Source organism: Helianthus annuus, chromosome 16 (genome assembly GCF_002127325.2).
Source record: "Helianthus annuus cultivar XRQ/B chromosome 16, HanXRQr2.0-SUNRISE, whole genome shotgun sequence".
NCBI lineage: Eukaryota > Viridiplantae > Streptophyta > Magnoliopsida > Asterales > Asteraceae > Helianthus > Helianthus annuus.
The window spans coordinates 180,433,151-180,446,625 of record NC_035448.2 but is presented as its reverse complement, the minus strand read 5'-3'; the positions used below and the strand labels follow the sequence as shown (position 1 = coordinate 180,446,625).

General features: G+C 40.5%; 1 protein-coding gene across 2 annotated transcripts; it reads left to right on the top strand.

Annotated features, from left to right (window-relative positions):
* The first annotated feature begins 2,007 nt into the window (after positions 1-2,007).
* On the top strand, positions 2,008-13,085 carry LOC110918277 (cinnamoyl-CoA reductase 1). 2 transcript variants are annotated; one of them, XM_022162622.2, is made up of 6 exons: positions 2,008-2,170; positions 2,262-2,431; positions 2,577-2,768; positions 7,014-7,179; positions 7,268-7,454; positions 12,790-13,085. In XM_022162622.2, exons 1-6 carry the CDS (start codon positions 2,053-2,055, stop codon positions 12,932-12,934), a joined length of 978 nt encoding a protein of 325 aa, XP_022018314.1. In that variant the 5' UTR covers positions 2,008-2,052; the 3' UTR covers positions 12,935-13,085. The 2 variants fall into 2 exon arrangements, with proteins under 2 accessions (XP_022018314.1, XP_022018315.1); XM_022162623.2 differs by lacking the exon at positions 2,577-2,768.
* The last annotated feature ends 390 nt before the right edge of the window (positions 13,086-13,475 follow it).

The window sequence follows — 13,475 nt, the reverse complement described above, 5'->3', positions numbered from 1 at the left end:
AGGCAATTGGCGTATCAGGGCATTGTGTTGATAGCGTGTTGGTTGATATGGAAAGCCAGGAATGATTTGGTTTTTGGTGCTAAAAATCCTAATTCGGAGGAGGTCTTTTGTTCGATTAAATTGTTAGGGTTTCTCTGGTTTAAGAATAGAACTAAATGTATAGATTTTTCGTGGGCGAATTGGTGTAAATTTGTATAATTGTGTTGTGTTGGCCGCCCGGTTTTTTTGGGTTGGTCGGTTTTAATGAAGTTTTCCTTTAAAAAAAAAATGTTTTTCCAACTTCATTTCTATATTTAAAAGGGTTTAATTGGTGTTTGGGTTACAATTTTTTAATGGCTTAAACTATTCACACACTTCATCTGCTTATTTGCATATTCTATGTCTCGTATAGACCTATACAGGATGTATAAGGTTACAAGACCTATCGGGGACCTATACGAGACTTATACTATACATTATACGATACAATACGATACTATAAGATACGGTACAACACCCGTATAGGCCTATATGTATAGTATAGGCCCCGTATAGGACTATAGGTGTGATTTATGTCACGTATCGTCCTATATGCCTATACAAGACCTATATGAGACTTATACTACACTATACGATACGGTACGATACAATACAATACAATACAATACAATACAATACAATACAATACAATACAATACAATACAATACGCCACGATACTATAGGATACGATACAACACCCATATAGTCCTGTAGGTGTGATTTAGGTCAAAAGACCATTTTAGCCTTGTGTAGGGATGACAATCGAACCCGAACCCGATGGGTAAACCCGAAACCCGACACATCTGGGACGGGTTTGGGGTCGGTTAATCGGGTTTGGGACGGGTTTGTATTTTTTTCGCGGGTTTGGGATGGGTTTGGGATTTGGTGATATACCCGTTTACCCGACCCAGTTACCCGATAAAGTAAACCCGTTTACCCGATTGTATACCCGATATAATTTCTTTTATATTTTTAAATATGTAAATATATGATAAATCTTTTTTTCTATACACATAGGTATTTTATCCCATATACATTATAGTTATTTGATATATTTCTTTAGTGATAATACTAAATGTATCTGATTAGCAGTTACCCGATGGGTTTTGGGTCGGGTATACCCAACGGGTAAACTTTTTAAAATTAATGGGTTACCCGAAACCTGCGAGTATACCCAATACCCGATGGGTATTTACCCGCTAGAAACCCGACGGGTTTTGGGACGGGTTTGGGACAAGCATATCTAATTGGGTTTGGGGTTGGGATTACCTAAACCCGTCCCATACCCGACCCATTGCCATCCCTAGCCTTGTGTTGCCCACAATCTAACCCAAACTTAGTGGTATAACAGTCTTTTAAACAACTCTAGACCCCTAGTCTTGCCCTAAAGTTTAAAATTAAAAAAAAAAAAATGGCAAATTACCATTTTAGCCCTGAGACACCCCTAATTTAGGCCTAACTCAAGGCTAAAATGGTAATTTGCCGTTTATAAAAGTGTTTGTAAAAAAAAGCCTCTTTACATACGCCTCATAAAGGTCTATACGCGGCATATAATAGAGGCAAAAAAGACCAATTTATCCATGCGTATAGCCCCAAATCAGGGTTAAAATGGTTTTTTTTGTCTATCCACACGGTATAAGCCTATACGAGGCATATAAGACAAGATATGACACAATCAGAGATTCTGTTAGAAGTTAAAAAAAAATTATACGCGACGTATAGACCTATACGAATCCTATATAAGGGTGTGTGAATATATAGACTCTTTTTAATACCTCGATTGGGTTCGTGATGCATACTTTTTTAACGGTTAAAGTTAAGTGACGTAATATGATTGGATATTCAATTTAAATTTGGCCGGGTTTTGATAGGTTTGTTTTGTGCAATATGGAAACAAAATTATTTATGATGTGACTGATATTGTACACGTCTGTCTGCATACATTACTTTTCATTATTTAATCCATTAAAAATTCGTATAGATAGTCAAAATCAGAACAGAAAGGCATTCTTATCTACCAGAGTTTGAGAGAGATGAGTGGAGAAGGAAAGGTGGTTTGTGTCACAGGAGCTTCTGGCTACATCGCTTCATGGCTGGTTAAGCTCTTGCTTGCCCGTGGTTACACCGTTCATGCAACCGTCCGATCCCTCGGTCAGTCTTTCAATATGTTTCGATATATCCGAACCTACATCAGTTTTGATCAATCCAACTTTTTAATTGAATAAATTAAAATACGTTGCAGATGACCCAAAAAAGACAGAACATCTTCTTGCTCTTGATGGAGCTAAGGAAAGACTATCTTTGTTTGAAGCTAACTTGAGTGTAGAAGGCTCTTTTGATTCTGCAGTTGATGGTTGCGTTTGTGTCTTTCACACAGCATCTCCTGTTCTACTATCAGTTGATGACCCACAGGTTTGTTTTTGTTCTTTTCCTCTCAATCTTTTAAAAATTGTATGAGTTCTAAACCATGTTGGTGCATTCAAGTTTGAGTTTTCTTTTCTTTTTTTTTTTTTTTTTTTTTTTTTTTTTTTTTTTTTTTTTTTTTTTTTGGCATCAGTTGGAATTGCTAGGTCCTGCAGTGAAGGGAACACTTAATGTTCTTAAATCATCTGCGAAAGTTGAAACTGTCAAGAGAGTGGTGTTGACGTCTTCAGTGGCTACAGTTATGTATGGTGTCAAGCTTCCAGAATCTGGTGGTGTAGTGGATGAAACTTGGTTTTCAGATCCGGTTGTTTGTGAGCAGAGTAAGGTATACTTTGTAGGAACCGTTCGCATAAATAAATAAAATAAAAACAAATTTTATTTAATTGATTACAATACAAAGAAATAAGAAAGCTGAAATACTATTACTATTACAACTGAAATAAGCAAAATACAAGAATGGGGTAGAAACAGAGGGCTGAGTCACGTGTTCAACACGCTTCCCTTAAAACAAATTCCGAGTCTCCCGAGAGTACTCGTTTTGTTTCCCAGGGTACAACAGCCGGAGCAGTAGTACTGCCGGAGTTCGCCTACAACCCGAAGGTTACCTTGAAAGCTGCAAGAAAAATTCTAGAGAGAAAGTTTGGATTGCTGTTGTGTTGCTGGTGTACTTCTGAAGTGGGTATGGAGCTGTATTTATACAGCTCCTAGGTTGAAACAGTCAAAATGAATTAAATGAGAGGTTTAAATTGCATTAAACGTCTTCAATGCAATTTAATACGTCATTTAATTCTCAGTCAAAGCCTATTAACTCGTCAGTTACGAAGCTGGACTGAAACTGCCCTGTCATTCAATGCTGGAAGCTTCTGCGCGCGCGCGCGCCCATGCGCGGTGCGCCATGCGGCGGTGCAGCTCAAGTCCGTCCATGCGACGTGCGGCGGTGCAGCTCAAGTCCGTCCATGCGGCGGTGCGGCGTGCGCCACGTCACCTGTGAGTCTATACGTGCGCGCCGTATTGGCTCACTCTGGTGCGCCGCACACGGCACAGTAGGACCCATGCACCATGCTCCCAACCGCGCGCCTCGTGTACCCGCGCGCGCATGACTGCCACGTCATGCGCCGCATCACCTACCACTTGGTCCTTGTGCTTCACCACGCGCGCGCGGTCAAAAATACAAAGGCGGCTCTCAAGCGGCTCGCGGCGATGCGAGCGTGCGAAGTGCAAAGTGCGCCATCAAAGCGCCACATTGCGCCTCATCGCCCACGCCACGCGCGCGCGCGCGAGCGTGTGCGAGTGCGAGTGCGAGTTAGGGTGCTCCGCACCCTTCGCGAGGACACTAGTGAGTGCTTCCATGAAACAATAAGGATGGAGAGTTCCACCTTAAATACCCATTTAAGTTCCATCCCTCCTCCTATGTGGGACAAGGTGCTACTTTCCCTTTAGTTTCAACATTGAATGTTCCAAACACCCAACTTTGAGCATCGATATCTCATTCATCTTAGCTCGGTTTTGGACGTGGTTTAGTTCGTTGCGAAGCTCTTCCAACATAGAACACAAACCCACAAATAAATACATAAAACCCGCTCATTTTATTATATTTATTTCTAGTCCAAAATAGGAAAAAATCATTTTCCTATATTTGTGAAAAATGCTATTTTCACCTATTTTTCCAACAATCCCCCACATGAAAAATGCTATTTTCATCAAATTTCCAACAATCCCCCACATGTATGGAAATGGATCTTTTCCTTACACTTATCAAAGATAAACTTCGACAGTTGAGTATTGCAAGATAGGTAGGTTGAAGCCTTTGAACCTTCTTTTGTGAAGCGCACTTAGCTTACTAGCGGTGTGTAGACGCGATGTCCTTGAACATACCCCCATTTGTGTAAACGACAATACACTTCACACAATACTCTCCCTGGTTTGGCCAACTCCTCATTGTCGTGTCCTATTATGGTCCTGGATCACTAGCCTGGTTCTGCGAGAGCTCTAGGATTTGCGCACCCCACAAATCCATTTGAAGCGACCCCACTTCTCTCTAACATAGGTGATTCCCATGAATCATTAAAAGCATCATGGTTATTTGATTTCCCGAAATCATTAACCTTAATATGCTTAACCTCACTTCATGTCACTGATTGGAATGGACTAGGAAGTATATGTAACTCCGTTTTATGTAGTTTGGGGTACTCCCCCACAGTGACTCCGTTCTGGTAATATGATTAAGTTGTCCTATTGAACTTAGATCTTGGGATCTCCAGTCAACTAAGTTAGGTTTCCCTCATATTCCCATTAACCACGGGCTTTAGTCCCATTCCTCTTGACGACGTTTCTACTAACTCTCTGCTTAAGCCTTTTGTAAACGGGTCCGCAATGTTATCCGCTGATCTCACATAATCAATTGTGATAACACCCGTTGAGAGTAGTTGTCGTATCGTGTTATGTCTACGTCGCATATGCCTTGATCTGCCATTGTACATCAAGCTTTGAGCTCTACCAATCGCTGATTGGCTATCACAATGTACACATATGGCTGGCAAAGGCTTTGGCCATCTTGGAATATCTTCCACGAATTGACGTAGCCATTCCGCCTCCTCGCCTGACTTATCCAAGGCGATAAATTCAGATTCCATTGTGGATCTCGCTATGACCGTTTGCTTAGAAGACTTCCAAGCAATAGCAGCTCCTCCAAGTGTAAACACGTAACCACTTGTTGATTTGGAATCTTTATTATCCGATATCCAGTTTGCATCAGTGTATCCTTCGATCACTGCTGGTTGTCGGGTATAATGCAGTCCATAGTCTCTTGTGTATCGTATGTATCTAAGCACCCTCGTGATAGCCTTCCAATGATCCGCGCACGGATTGCTGGTGTATCTACTTAGCCTACTCACCGCGTAAGCCAAGTCGGGTCTAGTACATGTCATTAGATACATTAGACTGCCTATAATTCTTGAATACTCTAACTGAGCAACTCCATCTCCTTTATTCTTCTTGAGATGTTGGGAGGTATCAACTGGAGTTCGAGCGACACTCGTATCTCCCGAGTTGAATTTTTCAAGAATTTTATCCACATAGTGAGATTGACTTAACACAAGACCTTCTTGGGTTCTTATGATCTTTACTCCAAGAATCACATCTGCTAAACCCATGTCTTTCATGTCAAATCTCGCTTTCAACATGCTTTTAGTAGCTTTGATAATTTTATCATTACTCCCAATGATAAGCATATCGTCTACATAAAGGCATAAGATGACATAACCTTCATTTGTGTCTTTGAAATAAACACATTTGTCGCACTCATTTATTTTGAAACCATTGTCAATCATGACATGATCAAACTTTTGGTGCCATTGTTTTGGTGCTTGCTTCAAGCCATACAAAGACTTGACGAGTTTACATACTTTACCCTCTTGACCTGGGGCGGAGAAACCTTCAGGTTGCTCCATGTAAATTTCTTCTTCTAAATCGCCATTTAGAAATGCGGTTTTAACGTCCATTTGGTGAACTTCCAAATTTCTTAAAGCCGCTATAGCAAGAACCAATCTAATCGAGGTTATGCGCGTCACAGGCGAGTAGGTATCAAAGTAATCTAGACCTTCCTTTTGTCTAAATCCTTTAATAACCAACCTAGCCTTGTACTTATCAATACTTCCATCAGTTTTCATCTTCCTTTTGAATATCCAACGATATCCAAGTGGTTTGCAACCAGGTGGAAGATCTACTAACTCCCAAGTATGATTTTGCAATATAGAATCTATTTCATTTCTTATTGCTTCTTTCCATTGAGGTCCTTCTGAAGAGGAAACCGCTTCGCGATATGTATTGGGCTCGCCCTCAACCATATAGCTAACGAAGTCTGGACCATAGGATTTTTCAACCCTTGGCCTTTTACTTCGCCTACGATCACTTTCTTCAACCTCAGGTTGTTCATGGGTGTTATCATGAACCACCTCATCAACTGGTGTAGATGAACTTTCACCTACTTCAAAATTAGTTGTTGATGACGTTGCATGTGTTTGTCTTCTCAAAGGAAACACATTTTCAAAGTAAGACACAACGTTAGAATTCACCTCCTCCTATGTGGGACAAGGTGCTACTTTCCCTTTAGTTTCAACATTGAATGTTCCAAACACCCAACTTTGAGCATCGATATCTCATTCATCTTAGCTCGGTTTTGGACGTGGTTTAGTTCGTTGCGAAGCTCTTCCAACATAGAACACAAACCCACAAATAAATACATAAAACCCGCTCATTTTATTATATTTATTTCTAGTCCAAAATAGGAAAAAATCATTTTCCTATATTTGTGAAAAATGCTATTTTCACCTATTTTTCCAACATACTTGTTATAAGTTTTGTTAACCACTAACTACAACAAAGGAATCAAACTCATGTGTTTCTTACAAAAATGTTAGATTTTGTAGCAAAATTTCTATAGAATTCTAGTAAACCGGTCAGCCGACCTCCTATGGTTCGGCACCTGCTTCTGTATTGCTTTCTTCATATGCATGGTTATGTCAATCGGCTACAAATGTTATAAATAATGAGGATTTTGTATTCTTTTTAGTTGTGGTATCACCTTTCAAAGATCCAGGCTGAGAATGCTGCTGTGAAATTTTCAAGAGAGAATGGTCTGGATTTGGTGATAATAAATCCTGGCTATGTGATTGGTCCTCTCTTACAACCTTCTATCAACTTAACTTCTCAGGGATTTTGGAGCTTTATAGAAACCGGTAACTGTTCAATATAATAGCTAAAGTTCATTTCACACAATGAATACCAATCTATATTCTTTTAAGTTGACGAATTACATATATGCAGGAAAAGAAGTATTTCCAGATGGAATTTACATACTTGTTGATGTGAGAGACACTGCTATCGCGCATATATTAGCATTTGAGAAACCGGAAGCGAATGGTAGATACTGCATGGTCGGGAATGTGGTTCGATCTGTGGAGATTATGATGATCTTAGACAAACTCTACCCTGATCTTGACTATTCTCTAAGGTAAGGATAAAAAGTGACGTCGATCGTTCTCTTATTTGAATTTAAACAAAACTCAACCTGTTAGATAATATTTATGTTTGCCTTTCAAAAAAAAAAAAAAGATAATATTTATGTTTAGGATAGATTATATTAATTCATGTTGTAATTGTGTTATTCCTTAGGTGTCTAGATGTAATTGTCTTCTCTATATGTTGTTTCCTTGTATCTAGTTTATTCAATGAAATCAACTATTGATACACACACACGGTATCAGCCAATAGCCCAATACCCTTATGTAGTGTTTAGTATGTAGAAATAAGAGGTGGAACGGAATGAACTATTGTGAGGAAATAAAAAAAGTGTGTTTGGTTGGTTACGTAATGGAATCACCAATTACATAAGTCATTCCATTCCCTCAAATTCATTCCATTCAGTCCCCTTGTTTTTTTTCCATTCCATTCCCTCTCTAAGCCTACGTCACAAACCTCGCCCATCACCTCCACCATTTGCCACCACAACCACCTGCCGTCGTCACCACCCGCCACCAACCTCCACCGACCACCACCACCGTCCTCCACCGCCTGCCGCCACCGCTGCCCGCCGCCACCGCCATCGACTACCACGCTGCCACCCGCCATCGTAAACCATCGCCACCCCGACCAATACCGCCACCCTCCGCCGACCACCACCATCATCCTCCGCTGCCACCACCCGCTACCGTCGACCACCACCCCCCACCGTTGTCGTCGCCACCACCACCATCGACCACTATCGCCGCCACCCGCCACCACCGACCACAGTCACCCCGACCACTACCGCCATCCTCCGAGCCACCTCCCGCTACCGTCGACCACCACCACCCACCGTTGTCGTCGCCACCACCATCGACCACCGTCGACCACCGTCACCGCCACCCGCCACCACCGACCACCGCCACCCCGACCACTACCACCACCGGCCGACCACCACCACCCACCATCGTCGCCACCACCATCGACCACCATCGCCGTCACCTGCCACCGCCAACCCAGACCACCGCCAACCCCGACCATGGCCGCCACCACCGCTAATAACCGTCACCCACCGACCATCGCCACCCGCCACCGCTACCACCGACCACCACCACCCATCGCTGCCACCGCCACTAGCCGCCACCAATCACCGCCACCACCCATCGCCGATTTAATTCATTCCACTTTTCTTACTTACCAAACAACACAAGGTAATGATTTATTCCTTTCCTGCACAGACTATGAAATGTAATGATCCATTTCATTCCTTTGTCCATTCCATTACCTCGTCCATTCCATTCCCTCATCTATTCCATTACGCCATACCACACAGACCCTTTAATTGTAGTTGAGTTACCAAATAAAATTCCTCAGCCGATCACATTCCTTCGCAAACCCTACGATCTCTCTTGTCTTAGCTTCTTTTCTTCTTCTGCCTCTTATCGTTTTTTTGTCCCTCCCTTTCACTTGATCCTTTAATGGCTTCCTCATCCTTTTCCTCTAATCCCCTAATGACTAGCTTAGCACCTATGATTGCTATTAAACTATCTCTCACAAATTATGTCAATTGGAGAACACAAATACTTCCCATCCTTACCTCTCCACAATTGTTACCCCATGTGCCTCTCTTACTCCACCATCTCCGATTGTTCGATTCAATGACAAGGAGATTCAAAACCCTGACTATGTCACTAGGGCAAGAGATGAACAGCAAGCCATCATCCTTCTCAATGCATCGTTGACTAAAGTGGCATTTTTTATTACTGTTGGGCGCACCTTGGCCCGTGAAATTTGGATTGCCCGTGCGGCCTTTTGCAATGCCTCTGTTGAAAGAATTCAGAGTTTACGTGATAATCTTCGTGCTCTTAAGAAGGGTGACAAACCGGTTGCTGAATTTGGTCGTACCTGCAAGGCTATTTGTGATCAACTTAGTGCCATTGGACATCCCTTTGATGCTATGGATCAACTTCGTTGGTTTTTATGTGGACTTAGTACCTCTTTTGAATGTTTCTCTACATCTACTCGGTCGATACGTCCTATCCCTACCTTTGTTGATCTTTTAGCTAGTGTAGAAAGCCATGAGTTGTTCATGAAAAATTTTCATGGCACAATTGAACCTCATGTTGTTGCTTTCATGACCCAAGGTTCCACAAATAGGCCCAATACGTTCGGTTCCACATATCGACCCAACAACGCTTCTTGGGCCTACTACAGGACCAATCGACAATTTTTTAATAATAACAGGGGCAAGAACAGGAACTTTGGACGCCAAAATCGCCCTACCACTTGCTAATTGTGTCGCAAATCCGGACATTCTGTTGCATGGTGTTTTCAACTTGCTTCTTTTGCTCAGACCGCCTCTCCAACTCCGGATCAATTGGCTCAAGCCTTTCATGCTCGGTGTCACATGAACTTCATTGTTCCTGATTGTACATCTGACACCAAAGCCACCACTCACATGCTACCCAATAACGCTACTCTTCAAAATTCGACTCCAACCTAAGGTAATCAAAGCGTTTATTTTGAAAACGGTCAATCTCTACCTATTACTCATTTTGGACAAACAAAAAAATTAGCTAATCTTGCCCTTAAAGACGTTTTGGTAGTTCCATCTCTCAGCAAAAATCTTTCATCTATTGGCAAATTCACCGAAGATAATCCTGTAGAATTTATTTTTTCTCACCCCTATTTTTATATTCATGATCGTCAAACTAAGCAAACACTAACCTGGGGGTGTCGTGAAGACGACCTCTATGTTCTTTGCCAAACTCATGAAGCTTTGGTCACTTCATCCTCATGTCCAAAAGGTTCCTTTGAGTTATGACACTCTAGACTTGGGCATGTCAATTTTGATATTATCTCTATGTTGAAAAAATGATTATTTGTCTTTTACTTTGCTATTACCTAAACGGGGGCTTTGTTCCCCGTGTGAACTTGCAAAAGCAAAATGACAACCTTTTTTGTCTAATGATAAACAAGCATCTTTGCCTGTTGAAATAATACATTATGACTTATGGGGGCCTTCTCCAATAAAGTTAATTGGAAATTTTCTATATTATGTTGCTTTAATTGATGATTGTTCACGGTTTATTTGGTTATATCCACTTTGGGCCAAATCGGATTTTTTTGATGCTTTATCTATCTTTATACCTTTTGTTCAAGCTCAATTCTCCACCAAAATTAAAAATTTTCAAAGTGATGGTGAACTGAATTCACAAAAACTGTGTCCGAAAATTGTTTGAACAAAATGGTATTTTACATGGGATGTCTTGTCCTTATCCACCGTAACAAAATGGCCAAGTTGAATGAAAACATAATCACATTGATGAAATTGGCTTGGCTATGCTATTTCATGCCCAAATATCCACTAAATATCGGGTTGATGTCTTCTCTTCGACGGTTTTTATAATTAATCGCCTTGCGTCAAATTTTGCAAGGAAAGTCACCATTTGAACTTTTGTACCATCAAAAACCAAACTATGATTTTTTTCAACCATTCGGATGTCTTGATTTTCCTTACCTTTGTGATTATGCTCCCAGTAAACTGTCCCCTCGAAGCATTCCGTGTATATTTCTTGGATATTCCGTGTAAAATGTTGTGGGTTCCAGATGGATTTTTTGAACCAAATTTCGATCCGATGGATCCATTAAGCATCACAAAGCTCGCCTTGTTGCTCAAGGCTTCAGTCAAATTCCGCGTCTCAACTACTCTCGTACCTTTAGCCCCATTGTTAAAGCCACCACGATTCGTGACGTCTTGGCTATAAGCGATATCCGCAATTGGCATCTTCATCAACTGGATGTTAATAATGCTTTTCTTACATGGCCATCTATCCGAGAATGTTTTTATGGAACAACCAAAAGGTTCCATTAGTGCTCAAATTTCTTCTCAGGTTTGCAAATTAACCAAAGCTATTTATGGTTCGAAACAAGCTCCTAGGGCCTGGTTTCATCATTTAAACTTGTTTCTTTTAAATAGTGGTTTCCCCTGTAGTAGAGCCAATTCATCAAATATCTGCAAACGTGATTCATGTATGATGTATCTCCTTGTTTATGTTGATGACCTTATTCTTATGGGCCACCATCAACCAACTATCAAATCATTCATTTCATGTCTTAATAAGGAATTTTTCATCAAGGATTTTGGAAAACTCAACTACTTTATGGGATTGGAGGTTACCTACAACCAAAATGGTCCTTTCATAAACCAATCCAAATACACTTTAGACACTCCAACTCGTGATAAGATGTTGGAAGCTAAACCTGCTTCAAGACCTTTTAAGCACCAATGTTTCTTTTGTTTCTACTGGTACTATGTTTATAGATACTACTTTCTATCGATTGAGTGTAGGTTCTCTCCGATATTTGACGATCAAAATACCTGATATCTCATATGTTGTCAATCAAGTCAGTCAGTTTCTTCATGCTCCAACTACAAGTCACTTTGATCAAGAAGTAAAAAAGAAGCTTGCGATATCTCAAGGGTACTGTTGCATTCGGGTTACATTACAGTCATCCCACTTCCACATCGCTCCTTGACTACTCTGAAGCTCATTGGGCACGTTTCTTGGAGACTGGCCATTCTACTTATGGTTATTCTATATTTTTGGGTGGGAATCTGATTTCTAGGAGTGCTAAGAAGCATACGACTGTTGCTAGATCTAGTTGTTAACGAATATCGAGCTATGGCTAACACTGTAGTAGAAACTGTTTTGATAAAGCATCTCCTTCAAGAACTACACTCTCTTCCCCAAGAAAGACCAACTATTCTTTGTGATAATCAAAGTGCCATCTTTCTCACTCAAAATCTTGTTGCACATAAGCGACCCAAACACATAGATCTTGATTATCATTTTTGCGAGAATTAGTTAATGTTGGAAAATTGGTTACTAAGTTTGTTCCAACCAAGCTTCAGGTGGCTGACATTTTCACAAAAAGCCTTCCTAGTTCGCAGTTCAACATCTTTCGACACATGCTTCGCAAATTCGCAATGGTCCACTGTCGTTCAGCTTGTAGAGGGATGTTATATAATATTTATGTTTAGATCATATTAATTCATGTTGTAATTATGTTATTCTTTAGGTGTCTAGATGTAATTATCTTCTCTATATATTGTTTCCTTGTATCTAGTTTATTCAATGAAATCAACTCTTGATATACACACACAACAACCGACTCTATGTGTATAGGTTTCACAGGTTTATACAAAAGGCTTTAAATAAAAAACTTGAAGACGAAACAACACAAGTCTTTAAGCTAATTTTATGTGTTATCATTCTTGGTAACTAGTGATTGATTATCTTAGAGGAAGTTAGGATTACTTATTTTTGTTCCAATTTGGACAGGTATAAAGACAAGTGTGTCGAGAAGTTACCGTATAGTATATCGAAGGCAAAGGCGGAGAGTCTAGGTGTTGAGTTTACCCCATTGGTGGTAAGCCTCAAGGATAGTGTTGATAGCCTAAAAGAGAAGAAACTTTTGAACCTATAATTTCCTTAAATGTTTGATTGAGAACAAAAGGGAGACTGGAAACTTGCAGACATGAATTGTGCAGTGCTTCACACACACACATGTAGAATAATAACTAAAAACCTTGCTTAAAGATGTTTTCAATAGGATTGACCCAAATTTGAATGCTCAAGCAGAATGTCGGCCATTCCGAAAACTTAGAGAGCCAACTACAAGAAGACACGCAATCTAATACAACATTCATTTGGTCTCTTTCGAATAATGTTTTCTTTCAAATCTTGATTTGAATAATTATTTTTAAATAAGAACTAGATGGAACCACCCCGCGTTGCGGCGGGGTACAACCGTACCAACAACATTAATAACACATCATCGCCAACGCCAAGCAACACCGAAAAAGAAGACGTAAAAACGTTAGATCACGCACGTTCGTAACAACGTGTAGAAAATGACGCATTAATAAAAGTTGTTACACCATAATCATGCACGTACCTTAAGTATAAGAGAAGTTATAACCATTTTGAGAAAACTAAGAAACATTTTGTAGGGCATTTTGTTACTA